The sequence below is a fragment of the Pholis gunnellus genome (genome assembly GCF_910591455.1).
Source record: "Pholis gunnellus genome assembly, chromosome: 4".
In the NCBI taxonomy this organism is placed as follows: domain Eukaryota; kingdom Metazoa; phylum Chordata; class Actinopteri; order Perciformes; family Pholidae; genus Pholis; species Pholis gunnellus.
In genome coordinates, this window is record NC_136530.1 from 19,878,479 (window position 1) to 19,900,809 (window position 22,331).

General features: G+C 41.7%; 1 protein-coding gene across 1 annotated transcript in view; it reads right to left on the reverse strand.

The window, feature by feature from the left end:
• The window catches only part of LOC306695395 (carboxyl-terminal PDZ ligand of neuronal nitric oxide synthase protein-like), a 147,213-nt gene that overhangs the window by 42,566 nt on the left and 82,316 nt on the right, over window positions 1-22,331 (reverse strand). Inside the window, exons 6-8 of the mRNA XM_079158625.1 lie at window positions 20,743-20,878; window positions 15,181-15,350; window positions 2,454-2,615 (exon numbers count right to left, since the gene is read on the reverse strand). Coding sequence (XP_079014751.1) covers window positions 2,454-2,615; window positions 15,181-15,350; window positions 20,743-20,878 — 468 coding nt within the window. The remainder of the gene's footprint in view (window positions 1-2,453; window positions 2,616-15,180; window positions 15,351-20,742; window positions 20,879-22,331) is intronic.

Below are 22,331 nucleotides of genomic sequence, written 5' to 3' on the forward strand. Positions count from 1 at the left end.
GGTTGCATGTCTTGCTGTTTTTTGCCCTATTGTTTATATTTTAAAATGTTGTTGCCACTGATTGCAATCAAAAGCCAAGAGTAGGTTGCCAATTTCTCGAAATAGTAACTCTTACAAAGTGTTAAAAATACGCTGGTGTATGAACGTTCATGCGAGTTTGGATGTTAAAGCGTGTATGCAACATAAAGAAAGAAAGGTCTTCGTCCAAACTGCAGCTATCGTCAATTGAGCTGATTAAACAAAGTGTCTTTAATTAATGCTGGCTTGATTGAATTCTAATTCACTGAAAAATGAATGTTATAAAACTAATTCACAAATATTTAACACCAGAGTCTAACAAAAACAAAAGATTCTGTTATTATTCTCGTTTTGTTATGTAAAACATGCAAACCAGAAGTTCCCCAGAGGCCAAGGTGGTGTCTTAAAATATTGTGTTTTTGTGCTATCAACAGCCAAATATATTGAATTTACAGAAATACATAAAAGAAAAATGAATGGCAAGAGAGTCATGGTCCCGTATTGGGTGGCTCATACTCATTTGAAATATTCCACACGAGGTAAAATATTGCCTTTCATGTGCCAAGCAGTTTTGAATCATTTAAAAAAAAAAAAAAAAGCGTCTACGCCAGAGTCTGTGCGAGCGGGAAGTGACCTCTGACTCCGTCGAGGTATAATTAATGGCATTCATGTCTGGGCACACACAATCCGAATGCGTCAGTCGTAGCAGCAGTCTGTCCGTTGTTCAGGTCAAGTGACCAGCTATGCTCGGTGTGAAAAGGCAGTTGAATCACGAGGACGCCCCGTATCCGTCTCTGGGAGCTACGAGACATCAGCATGTAACAGGCTGAGACACTTCTGGGTCAGGAGTGTGTTTGGGGGAAAGTGCATGCATGAGGAAGACGGTGTGTCGAGTTGTGAAATTGCAGTTTCAAGTCTCGAGGCCTTTTGCAAGCAGTCTGACAAACTGCATGTATGTGTGTGTGTGTGTTTTGATCCAGCTCTTAAGCCTGAAGCCATCGCTGTCACTAGTTACTTCTCCCACTGCAGCCACTCGAGCTGTGTGATTGATGTCTGACGCTGTGCGCACTCGATTGGAAGTTCTCTTTTAAAACCCAGATTGGAGAGGTGTTTTATCTCCTCCACTCTCTCAATGATCCCTGAGTGTTTCCAACTGATCACACGTCTCTTTTCCTCAGGCAGTGTGGTCAGCAAAGGATGGTTTCCATATTTAATACGAGATTTCACTTCATTTTTTTTTTTGCCGGGTTGCTTCCCAGCGTGAAAACGACGGTTTGTAACTAAATTTGCATAGAATTTATTATGGATACTGACGATACTCCAAGTTGAAATCCGGACACACTAAAGCGCCAAAAGATCTGAGTCCTTGGATGACGACTTGTACTGTAATGTTTTCCACTTTTCTATTCAGCCTTTTGCTATTCTCTTGTATTTATACTCCTATTAACGTAATCCAAAGGAAACAGAAGTTAATCAAGTCATTGTATTAGAATACATTTTTTAAAGTCAACCCTGTACCCTGTATTAGTGGGTATAGACAAAAGATGATTAGATTGAGCTCAAAATAAACCCCAACCTTAAAATTGGCAGTCACGTTAACATAGGTTTGTGGAATTAGACTGCCAATCAATTTGGGTCAATCGACACCCTGAGAAAGGCAAATGGGCCAATACATATTGGTGTATTTTCATTACTTATTGGCCCCTTACTTATTAAAGGCCTTTTGTTTCTAACCGACCCCTGACGAACATGGGTTTGTATGCACACGGCATTTGTTTCTTCTTTGAAATTAAATGTTCCGTGTTGAAAAACAATGAACTACAATTCACCCAGAAGAAAGCAGAGCCTGAAATGCCTGTATTTAAGTGGGTTGTTGCTTCATTCAATACAATGCAACAAGCAAGTATATAAGAGCGAGCATGTTACTTATATGGACCATTTATCTGTTGCCTCAGCTATTTGTTAAGTCTTCATTTAAATCCTCCAAGCTTCCTAATGAAATTACACCTCCGTCTCACTAAAGTGCACATCCACAGTGCACGAGGATTTCACACACAGTAAAGCAACCGGTGGATCCGTCATTAATGGGATCTTTGAATCCAACCGAAGATGTCCTTTTACATCTTTTCTGTGTCAAACGTTGAAATCTAGTGCAACGTTTAGAGTCAAGTCAGAGTTTGTTAACTTCAGTGGTCTTTACCTGTATGTGGCCGCTGTTAGTTTATCACTGTCATGAGATGCATTTGTTTATCTTTATATATTAGATATACTGCATTTCTTCATCTTGTACTATCATTTGGATGCTGCTATGCAATACTAAATAGAAAAGAACAAGTTTTGGTGAGAATGACGAAGCTCTGATCACACTCCGTAAAAACTTTTAGAGTACAAGTACTTAGGCAAAAACAGTAGTTGTGTATGTGTGGGAGATGTACCTGTGCTACAGCCACTTGTGTCTGCTGCTGTTGCTGCTGGAGCTGCTGTTGGAGCAGCTGGATCTGGTGGTGGACAGACAGGGGGGCACCTGGTGGCAGCGTGCTCGATGGAGGGAGCAGCATCCTGGGGCTGGAACACAGCAGAGAGACCTCCTCTGAAGGCTGAAACCAGGGAGAGGACAGAGAGAGAGAGAGATGAAGTCAATATGTAGTGACTGAGAGCTACTACAATATTTAACACGGACCATAAAAGAAACATTTTTGGACCATTAAGTAAAACACCGAATGGTTTAGCAGAAGCTCATTCTGAAAACTTAATGCATAACAATTTGTGTGCCTGATTTTAAGTAAGTTAACTAAAACAATACAAAGTACTATCATCAGTTTTCAAAACTTGAATTCACAAACGGTTTCAAGATTGAGGATGAAAATACACAGGGAATAAAAAAAAGAGAAAAGGACTGACTAATGAATAAGTAAATATAATCCGGACATGAAATAGCATCAATATAATGCCTTAGAGAACAAGTCATCATCAAAACAAGAATCTGAATTTAAAATGTAGAGCTGCTGATTAGTTGCACCAGCGTGGTATGAGCAGTGCTGAGAATGTCGATCAGTAGCACTGAGACTCTTCACTCCAACAATAATGAGCTCTGGGACTCCGATCTCCTCCATCCAGCGCTATCAGGCATCCTAATTGTTTCAAGGCTCTAGTAAGCAGTCACACGTTGAGCTCCCTACATCATTCAACCAGTTCAAAGTAGTTCTTTTGTTATGCAGATTAGGTGCCTTAATCACACTACAGCTAACATAAAGCATCAGCTCCTTTTTGGGTATTTGAGGGTCCAATCCAAGCTAGCAACAACTGGAAGTGGGGAAGAACCACCACGTTGCTCTGAAGTGGACAGTCCGATGATTACGATTGGTTCAGTTGATACAGAAATACAAATAGAGCGCCGAAAGAAGGTTAAAAAAAATTAAGAATCTGTCTCACAGCACTGCTAAGAACCTTGGAGGAGGTGCATCTCTTCGCCCCGCCGTCCTATGTTGGGAAGCCAGTGAGGGATCACAACGATGAATTGCTGCTCTTATGCCTTCGAGCACGTGACTGGCTAAATTGAGAAACCATCTTCTATATGAAATGCTTAACATATTGATAGAGATAAAATACTGCCACAGTTACATCCAGGAAGAGAGTAAAATTACATCCAGTCTTGGAGAGATGGATGTATTCAAACCTTTTCAACATCTGGCCGGAATGTGTATAAAACCTCTTTTCCGGGATTTCAAACTCTTTGATGTTTAACCGAAGAAGCAGAAACAATTAAACATATACTTGACAAGCCACGTGACATGTGAAGCAAAGGAAATGTGCATGGATGGCTTGCTTTGGATGCGATTGGCTTTACAACTTAAGCTGTCTGCTAGCGTCACCTCTACTTCCTCAGATCCACAGCAACTGCTGGAAGTCAAGCGTTTTTAGCAAAACAGTTTCATGGCTGCCAAGGTTGAACAGTTAGGTTGCTGACAGAATCCAAGCTTTGTCACACCACTAATGGGCGAACACAAGGTGCTTCAAAGTGACTGGAGTCACGACGCCAAATGACGGCGAGCAAACCAGTCGACACCTGATTGAATTGAACCTTAACCCGCCTTGAGGAATCCATGCCAAAACACGCCAGCTGTCGAACCTTCTGGTGACACGCAGACAGCGAGGCCTGCACACACACACACACACATACCACGAGAGGAACGTGACTGATGGCCTGTCTGAGACGAATCTTTTAGGTTAATGAGAGGTAATTATCCAAGTTGACAGGTTGTTTGGTACCATCACATAATGAATAGCAAGGCAGAAGGTTGTGTGTGTGTTTGCGATAGTTGGACTTGTCAGATCACATAAAGTGCTGCTTAAAAACAGACACATTATTCACTTTTTTTCTCCATGGAAGCCGCTTGCAGACACCTGAAGCGACACTCTGCTGAGTAAAGGATGTAAAACAAGATGGCTGCTTCAGCTTTGGAACAGCGAGTGATGATTCAGCCGTCAAACTAACAGAGAGGAAAAAATAATGACATGTTTGGCTTTCAAGCACTGTGGAAACTATTCTGAATTATAGAGAGAATGAAAAAGAAGACCGATTTAAACAGACTGGCAGCAGAATAAGATACAACACAGGTGGAAAAGAAATCCCATTCTAAAATACATTTGAGCAGTCGTCCACAACATTATCCCCGAAGAAAAGCAGTATATTTCACTTGATTTCTTCCTCCAGTTCTTATGACATTTGCAGTTTGACTATTATCCATTTATATAAAAGTATAATATTTGCCATTACTGTCGCAAACGACCACCGTCGTAATCCACAGAACATTCTAGGGAAAAGACACCTTCCCACAATATCTGGACGCACATTTCTTGGTAGTGCAGTGGACATCCAATACTGAGAAAAAAAGAAATCGGCAACGCCCATTTTTTGGGCATTCAATAAACAAATGACTGCTATGAATATGAAAATGTCACTAAAGGCATGGTCTTACTAGAAAACAAGCTGTTTGTGAGGCGTGTTGTTGTCAAAACCAATGTCGGAAACTCAGTCGCTGGTGTGAAAAGTGACCATCCGACATCAGTCCGATAATCAGACTCGCCATTTTGTTAAACTTACTTCATTTCAATCACTGAACACGACGAGTAAAACCAAACCAGAGCTAAAAAGAGATTGAATATTGGGGCTTTAAAGAAGCAACCACGTTATATTAAGAGTCAAAGAAATGCCACGGTAATGATGAACAATTTATTTCTAGGCCGAACTGATTCTTTTTGGATTAAACTTGTCATCTGAAATGTTAGCATCCCCGTCAGCCAATCACTGTCAGTTAAAAAAAACAAACAGCTATGAAGACTGGATGTCAGATTATTGTCAGGAACACCTGGACGACTGAGCTCGAAAGGGTTGCGGACGAGTCGCATGAAAAAAATGTCTGTGATGAGATCAGTCATTGCTCAAAGTTGGTTAACCTGCAGATTGATTTATAGGACAGATGACTAAGTAAATGAAGTTCGATGATGGATGGGAGGACAGTGCCACTGATCCACAGTGAACAATATTCATGTTGAGAGACGAGCATTGAATCTATTACGAAAGCTTATGTACGAATACGAGTGCAAACACTCACAAACACACACTTTCCAACACGCAGAAAGCAGTTTGTTGAGCAAAGACTTGCTTATTCAAACACTGTTTTAGCCTCGAAACTTGTTTACCGCAGTCAAAGCCAATTACGGAAGACAGCCACATAGAATATTTAAACTGAGTGGGGCAGTCAGAGGGGATGGAGGAAAAAACGGCCAACCAGCGAAACTCCCCATGATGACTACTCGAGTCTGGCCTGCCGGAGGGAAACGCTCGCTATTACCATCTAATTCCCACACATGCACTTGCTAATGCAGGCTCTTAGTAGGCAGCTGGAGTCTTCCTTTATCGCTCAGCCTCTTGTTATACTCATTGAGGGACAGAAAGAGGCGAGGAAGAAGCCAGGGAAGAAGAAAAAAAAGGGGTTTAAAAGAGAAAGGTAAAAGTGAGACAGAAGATAGATGACATGGGAAGGAAGTTTCTATTTCTCAGACTCCAGCTGTGATTATACAAGCTGCTTTCTATCTGTCAAACAGAATGTCCCCCCCCCACACACAGACAGACACACACACACACAGGCACTAAAACAACAAAAGGTTAGACGAGGTCTGGCTTCTTTCACTGCTGACAGCCTCAGCTACAGACGTATAACTTTATCAAGGGCTCTCAAGAATAAAGCCTGGGAGATCACTCTATTGTGGCTCTGCATGCAATATCAGACCATACTATCAACTGCAACAGTCAGTATGTAGTAGTAAAAGCAGTGGAGGCTCTTGTGAATGTTTGCATTAAGTTTTGACACAGCCCTCATCATTAATTATGTTTAACACGGGAGAACGTCAGACGTGCAGGGAGAGTGTTCCAGAGTTATTGCAGGGATTTTCTAACCCAGTAAGGATGCTTACATGCATTGAAATAAAACCACCATACAAAAAGAAGCTATAATCAATATTTTTATATTAACAATGGATCAGATGAGTACTTTTATTTAAGAGAAGATGCTTGTATTGATAAACCCACAGAGAAACAGGACACAACTGAAGTTCTCCTCAGCTCCACGAAGCATTTCAGCATTCTGATCCCAGTTACTTCCACACAGTGAGGCACACAGCTTCATAACCAAACACTGGTGTCAGATCGGTACTCAGCACCAGCCCAGGTGTTGGTATTGGGACTGAAAACGTCGGATTAACGCACTTCTAAAAGATAGCGACAAATATAGTGAAGCATTTAGCAGCTCAATAACCACATGCTTCTCTCTGAAGTTCGTAGCAACCAGCCTCTGAGGTTGGACGTTTATGCAACAGGTACACAGACGCACAACTCTAAATGACGGTTTGCTAACAAGTTACTCAAAGGTGATACTATCAGTGTTGTATTCACAGCTTGTTTCTCCTGGCTTCAAGGGGCCGAAAAAAGATAAATGCAGTTTTAATGATCAGTGTAGTGCATCCAGACGTTATATATACTTCTTTTAAATCATACTTCAGTGAATTTACTCTTTTCCAGATTATATGTTGTCAGACAACAGGCATGAATCTGTGGAGCTGAATCATCTGAAAAGCTTAGTTGGCAATATTTTCTACTTGAGCAAACTGGAAGCTCTGTGCTCCTTAAAACAAAGAATACGTCCGGTCTCTTGAGGGCACAACTAGTGGTCACATTCAGGTCAACGCCGTTACTTTTAGAAAATGTCTTGATATGACTTTCGATCTTTGTGTCGTCATTACAAATACAGAATACAAACTACTTTGATCAAAACGTCTTTTGAACCATGGAACAAAAGAAGAACCTTATTGTTCCTAATGTTGTGGGGTGGATCTTTAGATAATTCTAAATTCTTGCAATGTGCTGCTGACAAAAAAATATCAAGGGCAGTTGTGTGACCTTTTTAAAATAAGGCTTTCCATTTCCTCTTATTTAAATGCAGAGCCTGGAGGCGAGACTCACACAGCTGGTTAATGAATACCTGCACCTGTACGGCAAATTTGAGGATTTCGGTGGCCTCGTACTATCTCAGCTGCCTTTGTTACTATTTCACCGCAATTAAGGTTTTCTAAATGCCATTCTTGTTTGCTCAGCCGATGGTTGCCTCGTTAATTTTAATAAGAGCCGTGGTTCACGGTGGTTGTGCTCAGCACTCGGGGCCCTGTTTGTCTTGGTTCTAGGTTCATAATAACTGACGGAGCAGGAACGCCAGGTGAATCCAATTACCTAGCTGCTAGGACAGAGAAACAACAGAGCTCTGGGCCCCGTGGATCAGGACTGTGATCAGCAAAACCAATGGGTGGGCTTGGCCCCGGGGGGGATGGGTGATCCTACTCTGGCTTTAGTCGAGGTAAGCTAGCATTTTGGAGGTTTAATAAGCATTGATCCAGGACCAGATGCCACGTATCACGATGCGGCATGGATCCGGACTGAAGCGACAGAACCTGGACATTTCAGTCACAGATCTGCTCATAAAATGTATAGTTTGCTGAGAAGATTTCCTACTTTTTGTTTGTGTTTACAATATTTTCCACATAGCAAGTTCTATGAATGGATCTTTGACTGAACAGAGTATACAGTCCTTGATCACTCATCATTTTTTAATATAGTCTTTGACTACAGAGATAACCTGCTGACACTGTTCATTCAGAAATGTGTAAACCCACATTTGTGATTATCCAATTGGTCAGATCTTATTTGCATGTCTTGTAGCTTGTAACTGTTAACGGGTCTTAAAACTCTACATTTTGTGTTACAGGCTGCTATGTATCATAGAGTGTAACAGCTGTTTTAGTGATGTGTAGAACTCTGAGTTTCAGTAGAGGAAAATGGAGTGGCACATGATTGCATGAATCTTCCATGAGAAACTGCACTGAATGCATTCCTGGCAAAAGATATTGAATGTCAGCACAAACTGCGGAATAATGGAGAGAAAAGTCAAGCGACGGAGGCGTCGAGTGAGAAAGAGAGAGAGAGAGGGGAGAAACAACGCAGAACGTGGAAGTAAAAGTGCTTTTTGAATTTTTTTGGAGCCGGTGAATCACCCTTTTAATCAAGCCCCATGAAACATTTGGGTTAACATTCATTAAAAACAATGGCCAGGATGATTCAAATGTGTTTTAACGTACCATAACATCACCAGATGTGCATGTGTTAAAGCAGACGTGGATTGAAACACCAGTCGATGCGGGAAGGCTTCAATTCCACAGTCTGCGCTAAAATGCTGCAGTCTGTACAACGACATGATTCTTTTGACTCCTCATTGGTTGGCAGCCGTAAGTTTTTTTCACAACTTTACAAGTCCACACAGACACACACACACTTGCTAAGAAATCAAATCATCAGACTGCAGGGCTATCAAGAGAAGTGATCTCTCTCTCATATATATATATATATATATGTATATATATATATATATATATATATATATATATATATATATATATAGTTTATAGACAGTGAGAAGTTGAAGGGCTGAATTTGTATTGCCTGCTTGTGTGTAAAGAGTATTGAAAAGATAAGTCTCTGTCCTGCAAGGTTGCTGAGGAGACAACCAGAGGGGAAAATATGTGTGTGTGTGTGTGTGTGTGTGTGTGTGTGTGTGTGTGTGTGTGTGTGTGTGTGTGTGTGTGTGTGTGTGTGTGTGTGTGTGTGTGTGTGTGTGTGTCTGAGGCAAACAGGTTGTGAGTTAAGGCTGGGGGAAAAGTGGATGTCGTTGTTAGCTGTGGGTAAAAAAAACGGATGGAGAATAGAGGGAGACTCTAGACGAGGGGTTCACAACCTTCTTAGATGTGAGAACCGGCAATCGAGACTTTGTTGACATTGTTTTGCAATATATAAAAATAACACCATGAACACTATTTTCTATCTGATATGGGTTTTCCACATTGTTCTCCCTCATTAGAATCTATGAATATGCAAATGCAGTCGACAAAAGATGTCTCCTCCTTCACTGGAAAGCCCATTGCCTCCAGTGTATGTGCACTGGGGCCGATTGTAAAGTCGCCCATGCCTAATTTCTTAGCGGTAATATTCTTAGCACCGCGGCACCATTTCTAGAGTGATGGCTGCGTAATGTGTGTTAACACATCCAATATCAAGTCACACAAACAGGGAAACTGTGATTTCTACCATTTCATGTCTAACTCCACTTCCTCCTTACACCTCCCACCTCCGTCCTACGCAAGTCCTTCATGTCATCATCACGCTGTTGTCCTGAGGCCAGGTGAGTAATCACACGCGTGAAGGTATCAGTCAGGAGGATTACAGTCTCGCTGGATAAAAGGAATGACAACCTGAGCTTCAACAGGCACAGAGATTCATACTTTGGTACTTACACTCTGTAGTGCACTGTGCTCATGTTTGGAAACCAACTAGAATACCAATTGCTCAACTATTACTACCATTCCCATTCATCCAATTAAACAAACTGTTCATTGAAAAGAGAAAACAACTTTTGGTAGTACAAAAAGTGTATAGTGAATGCAATTAGTAAAAACGTGCAATGCAGCAGCACTTTAAAGAAGCATAGCAAAAAAGACGAGTCAACTCAACTGTACCATCATTACTGCTTCTTTTCACCAGTAATTGAATACTAAAAACAAGCACCACTGTACAAGCACTGTCATGATCACTTTTAAAAGCCCCCCCCAGCCTCCTACATAGGAGCAAGAATCAGTCGTTCACTTCTCTTTCAGTGGCTTGTTACTAAAATATTCAGGTGAAGGTTGAAAATCTGCATCTGAACTATTTATGTATTTATGAAGAGAGGCTGTGTGACTCAGACGGATCCACTCTGACACCCCTCTGCACAGATATTATACTAAATATGACTTCAAAGGACACCTGAGATGTCGGCCCTCTTTTTTTAAGCAGAGAAAATCTCGGATTTAAATTGCTTTACTTATTTTACTGTATCTCAGTGATACTGTGGTCTCGGAATGCCGCTAATCTGACTTAAAGGCAGAAATAAACTAAATAAATTAAACATGCTCTAATTTCATAATCATTTTTAAGAAGTTTCCTGGAAATAAGAATTTGGTTGAATGAAAAGCTGAATTTAAAACTAAATTATATTTAATTAACTTAATTAACATAGATATGTTGCATCTTATATTTGTATGAAGACACATTTCACATGTATGCACGTTGATCTGATCTGCTCTTTAAGTTACTCTAACACTCAATTTGAATGAAATGATTGGAAAGTGATTTATTTGGTGATTATGGATCATAAAATGGAGGAAAACAAAACACAACATCGTTTCTTTTAAATGAGCTCTGTGACAGTCACTTCAAACGGACGACCCCTGACCCCTTGGGCCCCTATGGCCCTGTATCCGGTAGGCCTGCTCGGTAATCCGTCCATGTAAGGTCACGATAGTCTAAAACAATTGAGGCACACTAATGACGGGACAAGAAAAAAATCAAAGAGAGACAGAGAGAGAGAGAGAGAGAGAGTGCTGGCAGTGGAGTACTGCCTGTAGCACTACACTCATGGATCAGAGTGTTTACACCTGCCTGACATCAACTGAAAGTAGGCCAGAGGCAAAACCTCTATCTGAGTGTTTGTAGTACAGCCTCACTTTAATGCATACATGCCCATGTGAACACACTAATTCCCCTTCTCCCTCTGTCTAATTCACACACACACACACACACACACACACACACAAAAGGCAAAAACATGTGCAGCCTTTTGAAACATGTAAAATGCACTTATCGCTAAACTGTGACTTTTGCCTTTCCAATCTGTATTGTAGTTACACTCTGATCTCTGCACGCCTCTGATACAGGAGACAAGCCTTTTAAAAATCAAAAATGAACGTCCTGACTCAACCCGATGGACACAAAGCTCAAGGTAGGATTGATGTGTGCTCACGGAGTCCTGCGGGATCGTTTGAACGCGGGGCTCCAAGGGATTTGTCAGTCTAACGGGAGCTGACAGGAAAAGAATGAACTTTAACACTCACAGGCTGCTTTCCCTTTCATGAGCTTCCAGGGAAACCCTGTAGTGAATCAAATCCCTCCGCTCCGGAAAATACACACGGGGTTTTGTAATAAAAATGCATACACTATGGGCCCTAACGTAAAGGCACGCACATCTAAATCAATGTTACTTTCACCCACTTATCCCTGCAGATTCCCCATTTAATCTGTAACGCTGTCAAGAGTGACAAATGTGTCAGATTAAAATATACTGAAAAGAATAGACACAGTTCATGTCCGTGCAAAAGTAGCCACACAAACTGTAACACACACACACACACACACACACACACACACACACACACACACACACACACACACACACACACACACACACACACACACACACACACACACACACACACACACACACACACACACACACACACACACTTCCTCCGATGACCTTAGAATAGAGGTCATTGCTGAGAGCTCGTTGTTTCAGTGATTTCACGCCGTGTTGCTTTCAATCAGGGGCGGTAATAAAAAAGGTCGTATAACTCAAACATTAATGGGACCCAGGGAATGTTAAGCAGCTGAATAGCTTGGTTTTTGTAACTCTTGAGTTAGGACCCAAAATGTCTCTCAACGTCTTGCGCTGGCGAGTCTCCATGTGGTGACTTGACAGGTATGTTTCACTGAGCTCGGAGCCTACGGTGACATATGCAACCGTCTCATTTGGGGGAAAAAACTATTGCCTAATCGCCTGCCTGTTAATTATTCACCATTAACAGAGATTGCCTCAGGAACAAAGCCAATTACCCCGAGTTAACTACAGATCACAGCTTTTCCTGCAAATGGGAATATTTGACACTATTAGGGGAAGGTGAAGGAGAACACAAAAAACGGAAAACTTCCTTTGAATCAGTTTTGGTGCATCTGACAAACAAAGGAAAAGGCAAATCTGTAACTGGCAAAAGTGGCGGAAACACACCACAACATTGCGTTGTTTGTGCTGGCAGATGCGTCCACAGCCGAGTTCAAATTTACAATCCAGCTCGAGATTCTAGTGATCGCCTTTAGAGCCTTGCGTGGTCGTTAAAGAGCTACTGCAGCCCTTCATCAGCAGCAGGTCTCTGAGGTCCTCTGCTCTGGGGTTGTTGGTTGTTGTAAATGGGACTATTGTTTTAAAGTTGTAGCTCCTAACTTGGGATCTCCCATTGGACTTAAGATCTGTGGACGGACACCATGGACAATTTAAAAAAAAGCAACTCAAGACCCATTTGTTTCGACGAGCTTTTGTTTGTTCATTTAGTGTCTGCTATGTCTTTAGCTGGATGTCTGCATTCCATGTTCGTTGTTCGGTATTTACTTGATATTTTGTCTTTGTTGTGGACCATTGATTGCAACTTTGCCCCCAAAATGGCAACTTTTCAGGCCACAGCTTCTCTCTAGTGATGAATCTTGGTGTATTGGCTTTTTTCTGGTAAGAAAGACGCTGCCTTTTTGAGGAGGCCCATCTGTCATGACATGTGTTATTTCTCATATTAATTATCTATATTTTTTTCTGTAAATCTATGACGTTTGGTAACAATGTACAAATATAAATTAAATATAGACCAACTTCCATAGAACTTGCAGCGTAGATCAAAGACTATATGATGTCGTCTCATCTTCCGACCTATATTCTACAGAATATGTTGATATACTGCTGATCCTCTTTTCCTAATACATTGTGTAAGAAATGTAATTGCAGGACTTTGATGCCAGAGACCAAAGATCAAACACATGGCCAATAGCTGTGGAAAGTGACCGTCATTATCAAATTGTCTTTTACAGAAAGGTAAAAAAAATTGTTGATGCATCCTCCCGAATCCGCTGTCACAAAGAGGTTTTCAGACACTCAGAGACAAGCCAGCGAGCATGTTGTTTGACTATTAGACTATAACACACTGTGTGAAGGTTAGGGAAAGATTGTGGATTTGGTTAAATCTTTCAAAAGCCAGTCTCTTGACCTATGCTTCAACTTTTCTAATATCTATCCAAGACCAGGATCCCTACCTACATAACGTTAATCTCATTCATATAGGAGGAAATAATGAATCACAGTGGATGTTGATCGTCTAGCATCTTGAAATGGTGCAATCGCAATCATGTTTCAAATGGATTGCAAAAAAAAACCAACAATGGGGATGAAAATACAATGCTGTAAGGAACAAAACAACACGAAGGACCAGTCCAGGTCCTCCCTCTATCCTTGTAAAAGTAATACAATAGAAAAACATAATAAATATAATCATTATACACCATTGTTGCCAAGTTGCAGAGCACAAGGTCTCAAGGCAAAGAGTAGTGTAGTGAACACAACGCTACACCGTCTCCCCGCCCTCAGCATGCCATGTCGTCCTCCCACTGCTGCCTCGATCCAAAACACAATTACACCCCTGGCCTGCGTACTGCTGTAAATCCCAGCAAACAACAGCTACTACGCGGCTTCGCCAGCTGAGCCAGACAGCCACGCTCACACGCCTCCAGACAGCGTTTCTCTGGTTGCAGATAAACTCCCGTTGGTGGCATTCCACAGGCCAGAGAGCAGTCTGACGGAGCTGTATCAAATCTCCAACACCATTAGGCCGCACAAACGCAAAACATGTGAACCGGACTGACTAGCGTAGTAGTCTTGATGCTTAACGCACGGCTGACAGCTTCTGATTAGAAAACCCAAGCAGTGGGAGCTATTTCTATACTCCGACGTAAACACAGATTTGGTGTTAACTGGATTTGACTGGTGGTTAATACAGGCACGTATATTCAAATCAAAGTGAAAGACCTCACGGTAATCTTGTAATAAAGAAAGAAAATATTGAAAGTAGTAAATCTGAAAGCTTGTGTAAACTTTGGATATCCTCTGTTACACTCAGGGGTCAGCCTGACCTGGAGCTGCTGAACAGATATTTGATTTGCTGCCAGGTTTCCGAGCCTTAACGTGAACGGACTCTAGATGTTGATGCACAGACACATTTTTATAGCCGTCCTTGTGTGGACCTCTCTTTCCTTTCTTTTTTTACGCTCTTGTTCGGTGATGTTGCCAGAAGGATGTGCCTTAAGTCAGCCTTAACACATTTAAATAACACTTAAATCAATTGAATTTAACACATTGTCAGTCAATCCCCTAAACCGCCTACAGAATGTCTTACTTTCACAAACTAAGTCGAGTGCCTGTCAATGTTTTCTAGCTAAGCTTCGCCCTTTGAACTAATGTAAATAGTAAACAATATGGAGCATGTTGGAATGAATCGAGAAAGTCGGGTATTAGAACATGAAAGCCAACATTACTTTTGAAAAAGAGTATCCTGAGTTGCTAATAAAGAACAAAAGATGATCAATTATTCTCTTTTAAGATATGCATATTGAAACATGTTATACAGAAACTAATCTTTCTATTGTGTTCAGCTCTTCTGGCAGTCACCAATCATAATCACACCGCCAAACTAGTGGAAAGGATTTTAATCTACGAGCGAGGAAAGCTGGGACGAGAATTGCACATTCTACTGTACAGCATGTCGGTGCCACACATGGACTTCAATCACGAGGAGATTTGAAAGAATCCTCTGTTGGGGCAGAGGTAAATAAAACAACACCACCACCACATGCATTAACACGGGATGAGTTACCTTGCTCTCTGCGTGGTTCAGCTCAGGGGGCTTGGCTGTCGCGTCCAGATCAGTCACCCCTCTATTGGGGTTTAACTCGTCTGCTGCAGACACGTGGCTCGCGTCATCCGCGTCGATGTCCGTCTCCTCGGTGACGGTCGCCGTCTTCTCGGCGCCAGTTAGCTCCCGAGCTGAGCCGAGGAAAGTACACACACATACAGGTGGATGAGCACGCACCCCTGCATACACACATGTAGGCATGAGTATGGCCACACACACGCACACATGGGTGGACACACATAAATACACTCCAGTCAGAAACATTATCCACAGAATCACAGTATGCATGATTATATGCTTAAATAACAGTGTATATACAGTATGTTCTAACTGTCTGGAGGTATAAATCTTAACAAAGAAGAGCAATAGTACAATGCAAATACAAACAACACAATGCTACAAAACACTTTACATTTGGTGTTTTTAAACGTAGCTCTCATATCCTGTTAATACATTTTTAATGGGACAAATTGGACCAGATTGGATACAGACCGTGTTTTTGCTGAAGCAGTAAACATTAACAATGGAGATCAACAATATTGCCCGTGTATGAGACAAAATCAATGCAGACTGCAACAAAACAGTTTATGAGGATTTATTTTTACAACTTGGGCAAAGGCAACCATCCAATTCAGTCGAAAAATGCATTTTATTTTTTACCAGATCAACCCATTGAATCACTTGAGAATTAGTCTCTCTGTAGGGAACCACACATTTGGTCTATTAATACAGTTATCTATTTTAAAATATTCCAATAAAGTCAACACAAAAAAAGCCTAATTTCTGGCAAAAGGTCCCATGTTGATTTCACTAAATGGATGCAGAGAAGCTCCTCAGAATCTTAAGACCGTCTTTGCCTTCAGCTGTCGGAATTTTGTTGAATATTTTACATTTGTTTTTGATATGCCTCACCAGGCAATTCACCAGCAAACAACTTCAACGCTGGTTGTCACAGTTGGAACACTTCTTCTCGGACTACAAAGCCGGAGGTTTTGCATCATCAAAGTAAATTGTAAAACATGGGAATTGTAGGTGCCAGTGGTCTAGTTATGTTGCTTTATATTATTGACAACGGCCCCCGAGATAGAATTGCATTTGCTTCCTGGCAACTTCACTGAACTAGAAATATAAGATTGCACTTGGAGCCACTGGGACCATGCTCAGTTAAGTGGCAAAGCTATTTCTAGCTAGAATAGATTGCAGTTACTAACATTCACTTAAGGCTACCTCTCACACAGCCTGCTACGGCAAGTTTCATTAAAAATGGAATGATTTTAAAAGCATAGACACTACTCAAAAGAAGAGTGGGCAATGCCTGGTGCACACTTGAGGATTTTTTTCAAATCTCAGCTGATTTGAAAAAACGAGGAAGAACAACAGATTTAACTGACTTCGGATCTCACAGGAACGTACGTCTTCAAAACATGACTTTAGAAAAAAGTTGTAAAAGTTTGCTGTCCTGACACCTCAAAGCCAACGCTAATGTTAACTATTGACATCGCAATCATAAGGGAAATGGAACATTTGGTCAAATGTTCAAACTGCGTCACGTCTGTTTGATATGCTTTGACAGACATTTCAACAAACTTCATTGCAGATTCACTCGCACCAGATCTGATATATACAGGACTGTCTCAGAAAATTAGAATATTGTGATAAAGTTCTTTATTTTGTGTAATGCAATTAAAAAAACAAAAATGTCATGCATTCTGGATTCATTACAAATCAACTGAAATATTGCAAGCCTTTTATTCTTTTAATATTGCTGATTATGGCTTACAGCTTAAGAAAACTCAAATATCCTATCTCTAAATATTAGAATATCATGAAAAAGTATACTAGTAGGGTATTCAACTAATCACTTGAATCGTCTAATTAACTCGAAACACCTGCAAGGGTTTCCTGAGCCTTGAAAAACACTCAGCTTGGTTCAGTAAACTAAATCACACGTATGGGGATTATCACAATATTCTAATTTTCTGAGACAGTCCTGTATATAGATCTGAGTTCAATGGAAATGTCTGCCTTCATCGGCTACCACTTGTCCTCTTTCCTTCCCGTCTTTCCTTTTCATTGCCACTCCCGCTGCAGGGTCCTCTTCATCCTCGCCTTCAACTACTTCACCTCTACTGTCCATCCCACATCCACCTCCATCAATTCCTCTCCTAACTCTTATACTCTCCTTCTTCCTTTCTTTACAGCCTGCTATTCGTGCTGTCCTCCCCCTCCACTTAAACCTCGTGCTTGATAACCTGCTGCCAGCACTAGCCTTACCTCTTTCTCCATTACCGCTGCTCTTCCTCCACATTTCTATCCAGCTATCAGCACATGTGCTGTCCTGCCTTTCCTCCTGCCCTCTGTTGCTGACATGGTTTCCTCCATGTATAAGTTATGCGTCATATGTTATTGCTCTTGTTTCAGGAGCATCACCCGATTGGCCTTTATTTAAAATGGCCCATTAGAGGGACACTCATTTGACTGACCTACGTGATTTGAATGGCTCGCTGATTGCCGAATGCATGATCGGCCACCGCAGTGCGACGTTAGGTTGCGCTTCTCCAAAAGTTGATTCTGTTTTAACTTTTACGACGCAGGTTGCTCCATTATTTTTTACGGCTTCTCCTGCAGCCCCCGCAGCCGAAGCCCAAATGCATTGCCAACATTCAAATGAATGGGAGGACTGGTGTTTTATCGGAGCCACCTGTTATGGTGTGAATGCAGCCTTATACTGTTAGTATATCTTAAGCGTTTAGCATACTGTTGTGCTAATATGCGGTTCTGGCTTGTTTTTCTGACTCGTCCTTTCCGATGTATTGATGACTAAATAAGCTATAACAATATTATAATAAAATTGAAAAAATGAAAGTGAAATGATTTGCGTTATTTAATACAACTGGCATTAAACAAGTGGGATTGCATTGGAAACATTTGGGCAGCATGTCACTTCTAAGGAAAACTAAGTCTAAAAATCAAATTGAATGAGTCTAAATAACCTCATCGTAGGAATTTTTTTGTTCAATATATTATCATTTTTGAATATTGCTGACATGTTGCTCATATGTCCTGTAGGCTTTAATTCCTTGATCAGTACTTTGCGATCACTGAGCTGCTGAATGGAACTTCATGCCTGTGGCACCGCTGTGTCTCATGTTAATGTGAACGGCAATGATAATATTCCAGTTAGTCATTATTTTCCAGTGAGTGGGCTTTATTAGTTCATTTATTAGTATTCTTCTACAGCTTTGTTTGTTAATAAGAGCAGTTAATAAAGTTGTTCTGAAATGTTCCTGTAAAGCGGGGTAGGTCTTTATTCCCTGTTACAATCATTAAAAGTGTGTATAAATTCAGTTTGTCTTTAATAGCTAGCATAGCATAGACGTGCTAATGCTAGTAAATGTTGTCCACAGGTTTTTACATATTTATAACGTTTTAGAAACGTATATCTCCTTCCAAACAAGTATCACTAGTACAACGTTTTACTATGATTAGCTTGGAATCCACAAAAACCAGCCTGAAAAAGAGAGATTACAACAATTACATGAGAATATACGGAGCATGGCTGGTTGGTTGTGAGGGCCTGGTTGTAGCTGGCCGTTGCTATGCTATGATTGGCCAGTCTGCATTCGAGGGCAGGTATTTGGTTAATGGTCAATTCACTTCTACATTTAATAATTTCATGCTATCTCGTCCTCAATGATCCCAAGCTCCCTTTTGCTCTCACATCCATCTCTTCTTCTTCTTCTTCTTCCCCTCCACTATCCCTGCTCTCCTCCAGCTTTCCGTTTCTCTAATCCGCTATCTCACACTCTTCTATCCCCTCTCCTTTCATTGCCACGATAATTAGGTCTCCAGATAAGCCCATTGGCTGTGCGTGACGGCTCTTGTGTTGCTTAACACACCATGACAGCGAGTGCGTGAGTGTGTGTGCATAGGCTCGAGTTTGTATGCGCGTGGGGTCCTTCCATTATGGGTGGATGTACAGTTGGAGTGTGTGGGTGATCTCTGGTTTCATCAGCATGTGAAAGAGAGCTCTTCTCTATAGGGCTGGAGGGGGATGTGGAGATAACGTACCCCGGCCTGGCGCTGGCGGATCAGGGCGGGGAGGGGGGGGCCAGCGCTAGCTGCTGTAATCAGTGGAACGAGGGTGTGAAAGAGCTCCGATCGTGGAGTCTTCCTACCGCTGAATCCCAGAGTCTGTCCTCTCAAGACGCCTCTCAGAGCCACGTGTCCCCGGGCTGCAGTGAGGACCATCCTGTCCAGGCACGAGGCAGCGGATAAAAGCAGCTCAGCCCACCAGTGTTGCTGTGTGGTGCCGCCTTTCTTTGGGTTGACTCATCCGTGACATTCATTCCAGCATCGCCCTCTCCTGCTCGCCAACTCGGGCACAACGCAGGCAGGAACGAGTCTGTGTGTGTGTGTGTGTGTGTGTGTGTGTGTGTAGTGCGTGTACAGTTCAGTTTGTGCAATCAGAAAATATATGACTGTGTGAGAGGTCTGTAGCCGTTTGTGCACACGACTGAATGTGCCGTCAAGACTTCAGCTTTAGTATTATTTTTGGACTTTTAATACAGTTCCACCATGGCCTTGAAGGTGAGGTTGCATATTTCTTTAGTTTTATTCTGTGACCTTAAAAATACCATTCCTTCCTGGTTTGTCTTTCTAAAGGCAACCTTCCTATGACTCCATCTTCCTTTCTCTTCCAAACCCAAAAACCCTCTCTAAATCTTTAAAAAGGAGCACTAAAGCTTGCTACAACTTTGGTTGTATTTCTGTAGCTTCGGCCATCAGATCTATCGGTAATGATAACATTACTCAACAAAACAATTGCTGAGATCTTGAAACTTGTTGACATTGATAAATAATAAGTTCTATGGGGCAATACGTTCGAGCGGTCAGACAATCGACAGGTGGTTTTCTGTCAGGCCACCATTTTTTTGGGACTATTTGTACATTGATGACACACAATTTATTATGCGTTTATTAAACATGAGCCTTCTGGGAAAAGGCCATACATTTAATGAGACAGCTGTTGTGACTATGCTATTCTTGCTGAATCTTTTCTCTTTAGGATAACAGTACAAGAATAACTTTCACAGCCAGTGGTGGTCAGCTGGCAGTAAGAATAACACACTAGCTGATTCACTATGGAGCACAAGCTTGGACACCGCTGTCAGCTGTGTGTCTCCTCTTAGTCACTTTATTTTTTTTGGTAATAACACTAGACACTCACATTTTTTCAGCTTCAACCCAATAAAACCACCACCTCTTCCATTAGCACACAGAACACCATACGGTGTACCTGCCTGCGTATTTTCTCTATTGTTGTGCTTGTCCCAAAAAAAAAAAAAACAGCTGTTGAATCACCAGTTGTTTTGTGTAAGAAAAAAGAAAATGTAAGCGGAAGAAATATCAGGATATTCAACAACTCCTTGAGGGCAGAGCAAGAGCCGGGGAGAATGGGATGCTGACTGTGTAGCGGGTGAATCTCACTCTGTGTGTGTGTGTGTTGGTGTGTTGGTGTACCTGTGACAGAGGAGTCGTCGCCATTCTTTTCGCCGTCCTCCTGCCCGTCTGCGCTCTGATGCGTGTGCTGCAGACTCAGTTTATGACAAACCTCGAACGCCTGGCCGACTGTCCGAACAATACGCATGGCCTGACTCTGGGTGGGTGGGAAAGAAAAGACAAAAATACCAATGCAGTTGTAATTCTCAGGACACAACTTGTACCACTTTTGTGTTGCCATGCGGTTCAAAGCCCTCAATACTTTGCAGTTTTTTTTAAAACCAAAGTTCAGACATTGTACTCAGAATGTATGTCTTTTTTTTTCCTTGGGGGAAGTTTCTGTACATTTGGGCTTTGTTTCATTTGTGATCTTGTGACCCAGTTCTTCCAAACAAACCAGATGTAGAAAACCTTCCACTTCCAGGGAATTCTTCCAGGAAATATTGACGTCCAGATGGTTTCCACTCTTGTCAGATGCAGACTGGAAGTAAATTCCCTCCAGACACGTGTTTTTATTGAACGATAGTTTAAAACCAACAACTGATGATATTACACAATGAAGTCTCAGGTAGAGGAGGTTGTCTGTATCCAAACTCAGTGGAATATCACAATGTAACTTCTATTTCTGCCTGGATGCGTCTGCTTATCGCTCATCTGCCCAGCTCTGAAAAGGCAGGTCAAGTGAAAACAACTTAGGTGACTTCTGTCTGCTGTCAGCCCCCTCTTGTCTGGCTCTTCGCAGCAGAGAGGCTGTGGAGGCAGAAGAGATTCAATTTTAAAGCACTGAGGCCTAGCCTCCGAACACCACTCTTCTTCAGCTGAATGAGCAGAACAGATGTAGTCTGGCCCGAAAAGCCAGAACAAAAATCAAGACCCTGCCACAGGACATCCGATCCTTCCTTGTCCTGGTTAAAACCTCTGTACCAGTCTGGAGTACGGATCGGTCTCAGAACAGTATGCGACCCCAGGCTTAGTATCAGATGAGAAATATTATGTATTAGGCACATCTGGGTGTTACATTAAAAGCTTAAACTGGTTTTGGCAAACTCTGATGTTCGCACCTTTTTTGGGGGGTTCAGAAAAACTCCACACACGTTCACTTTTCTGTTCCTTTGGGAGGTTTGGCTTATTGTGCTCACAGTGAAATGTATTCCTATTTTATTTCGATATCAACCATGCTGCTTCAGCTTCATTTAGTGCTGATGTTGTTCCCATAGCGACGCTGCTTGTATCAGCAGAAACAAGTCTTGCCCTGATCTAAAAAAAAAAAAAACTAACTACAGACCCTCAGAGCAACAGCTACTTCAAACGGTGACGACGCTGCCTTTGTGCGCTACACTTCATTGTGTTTAGTCGCCCCGCTAAAGGCCACGGACAGCATGTGGGCACTTCATAATGTGTCAGAGCCTTTCATGGCTGTATGCGGTCTGAAAGTTTTGATCACCAAACTTCCAAAACTACTTATGTGTCATTAGACTGCACCGACAATCTGAGAAGGAAGGGAATATGAATCAGGAATGATTCCCTGATGTGACATATTGTTTAATTCAACAGATGAACTCTTTGTTTGAAATAATCATGAGTTGCAGCTGCACCTGACTTGGTTGTAG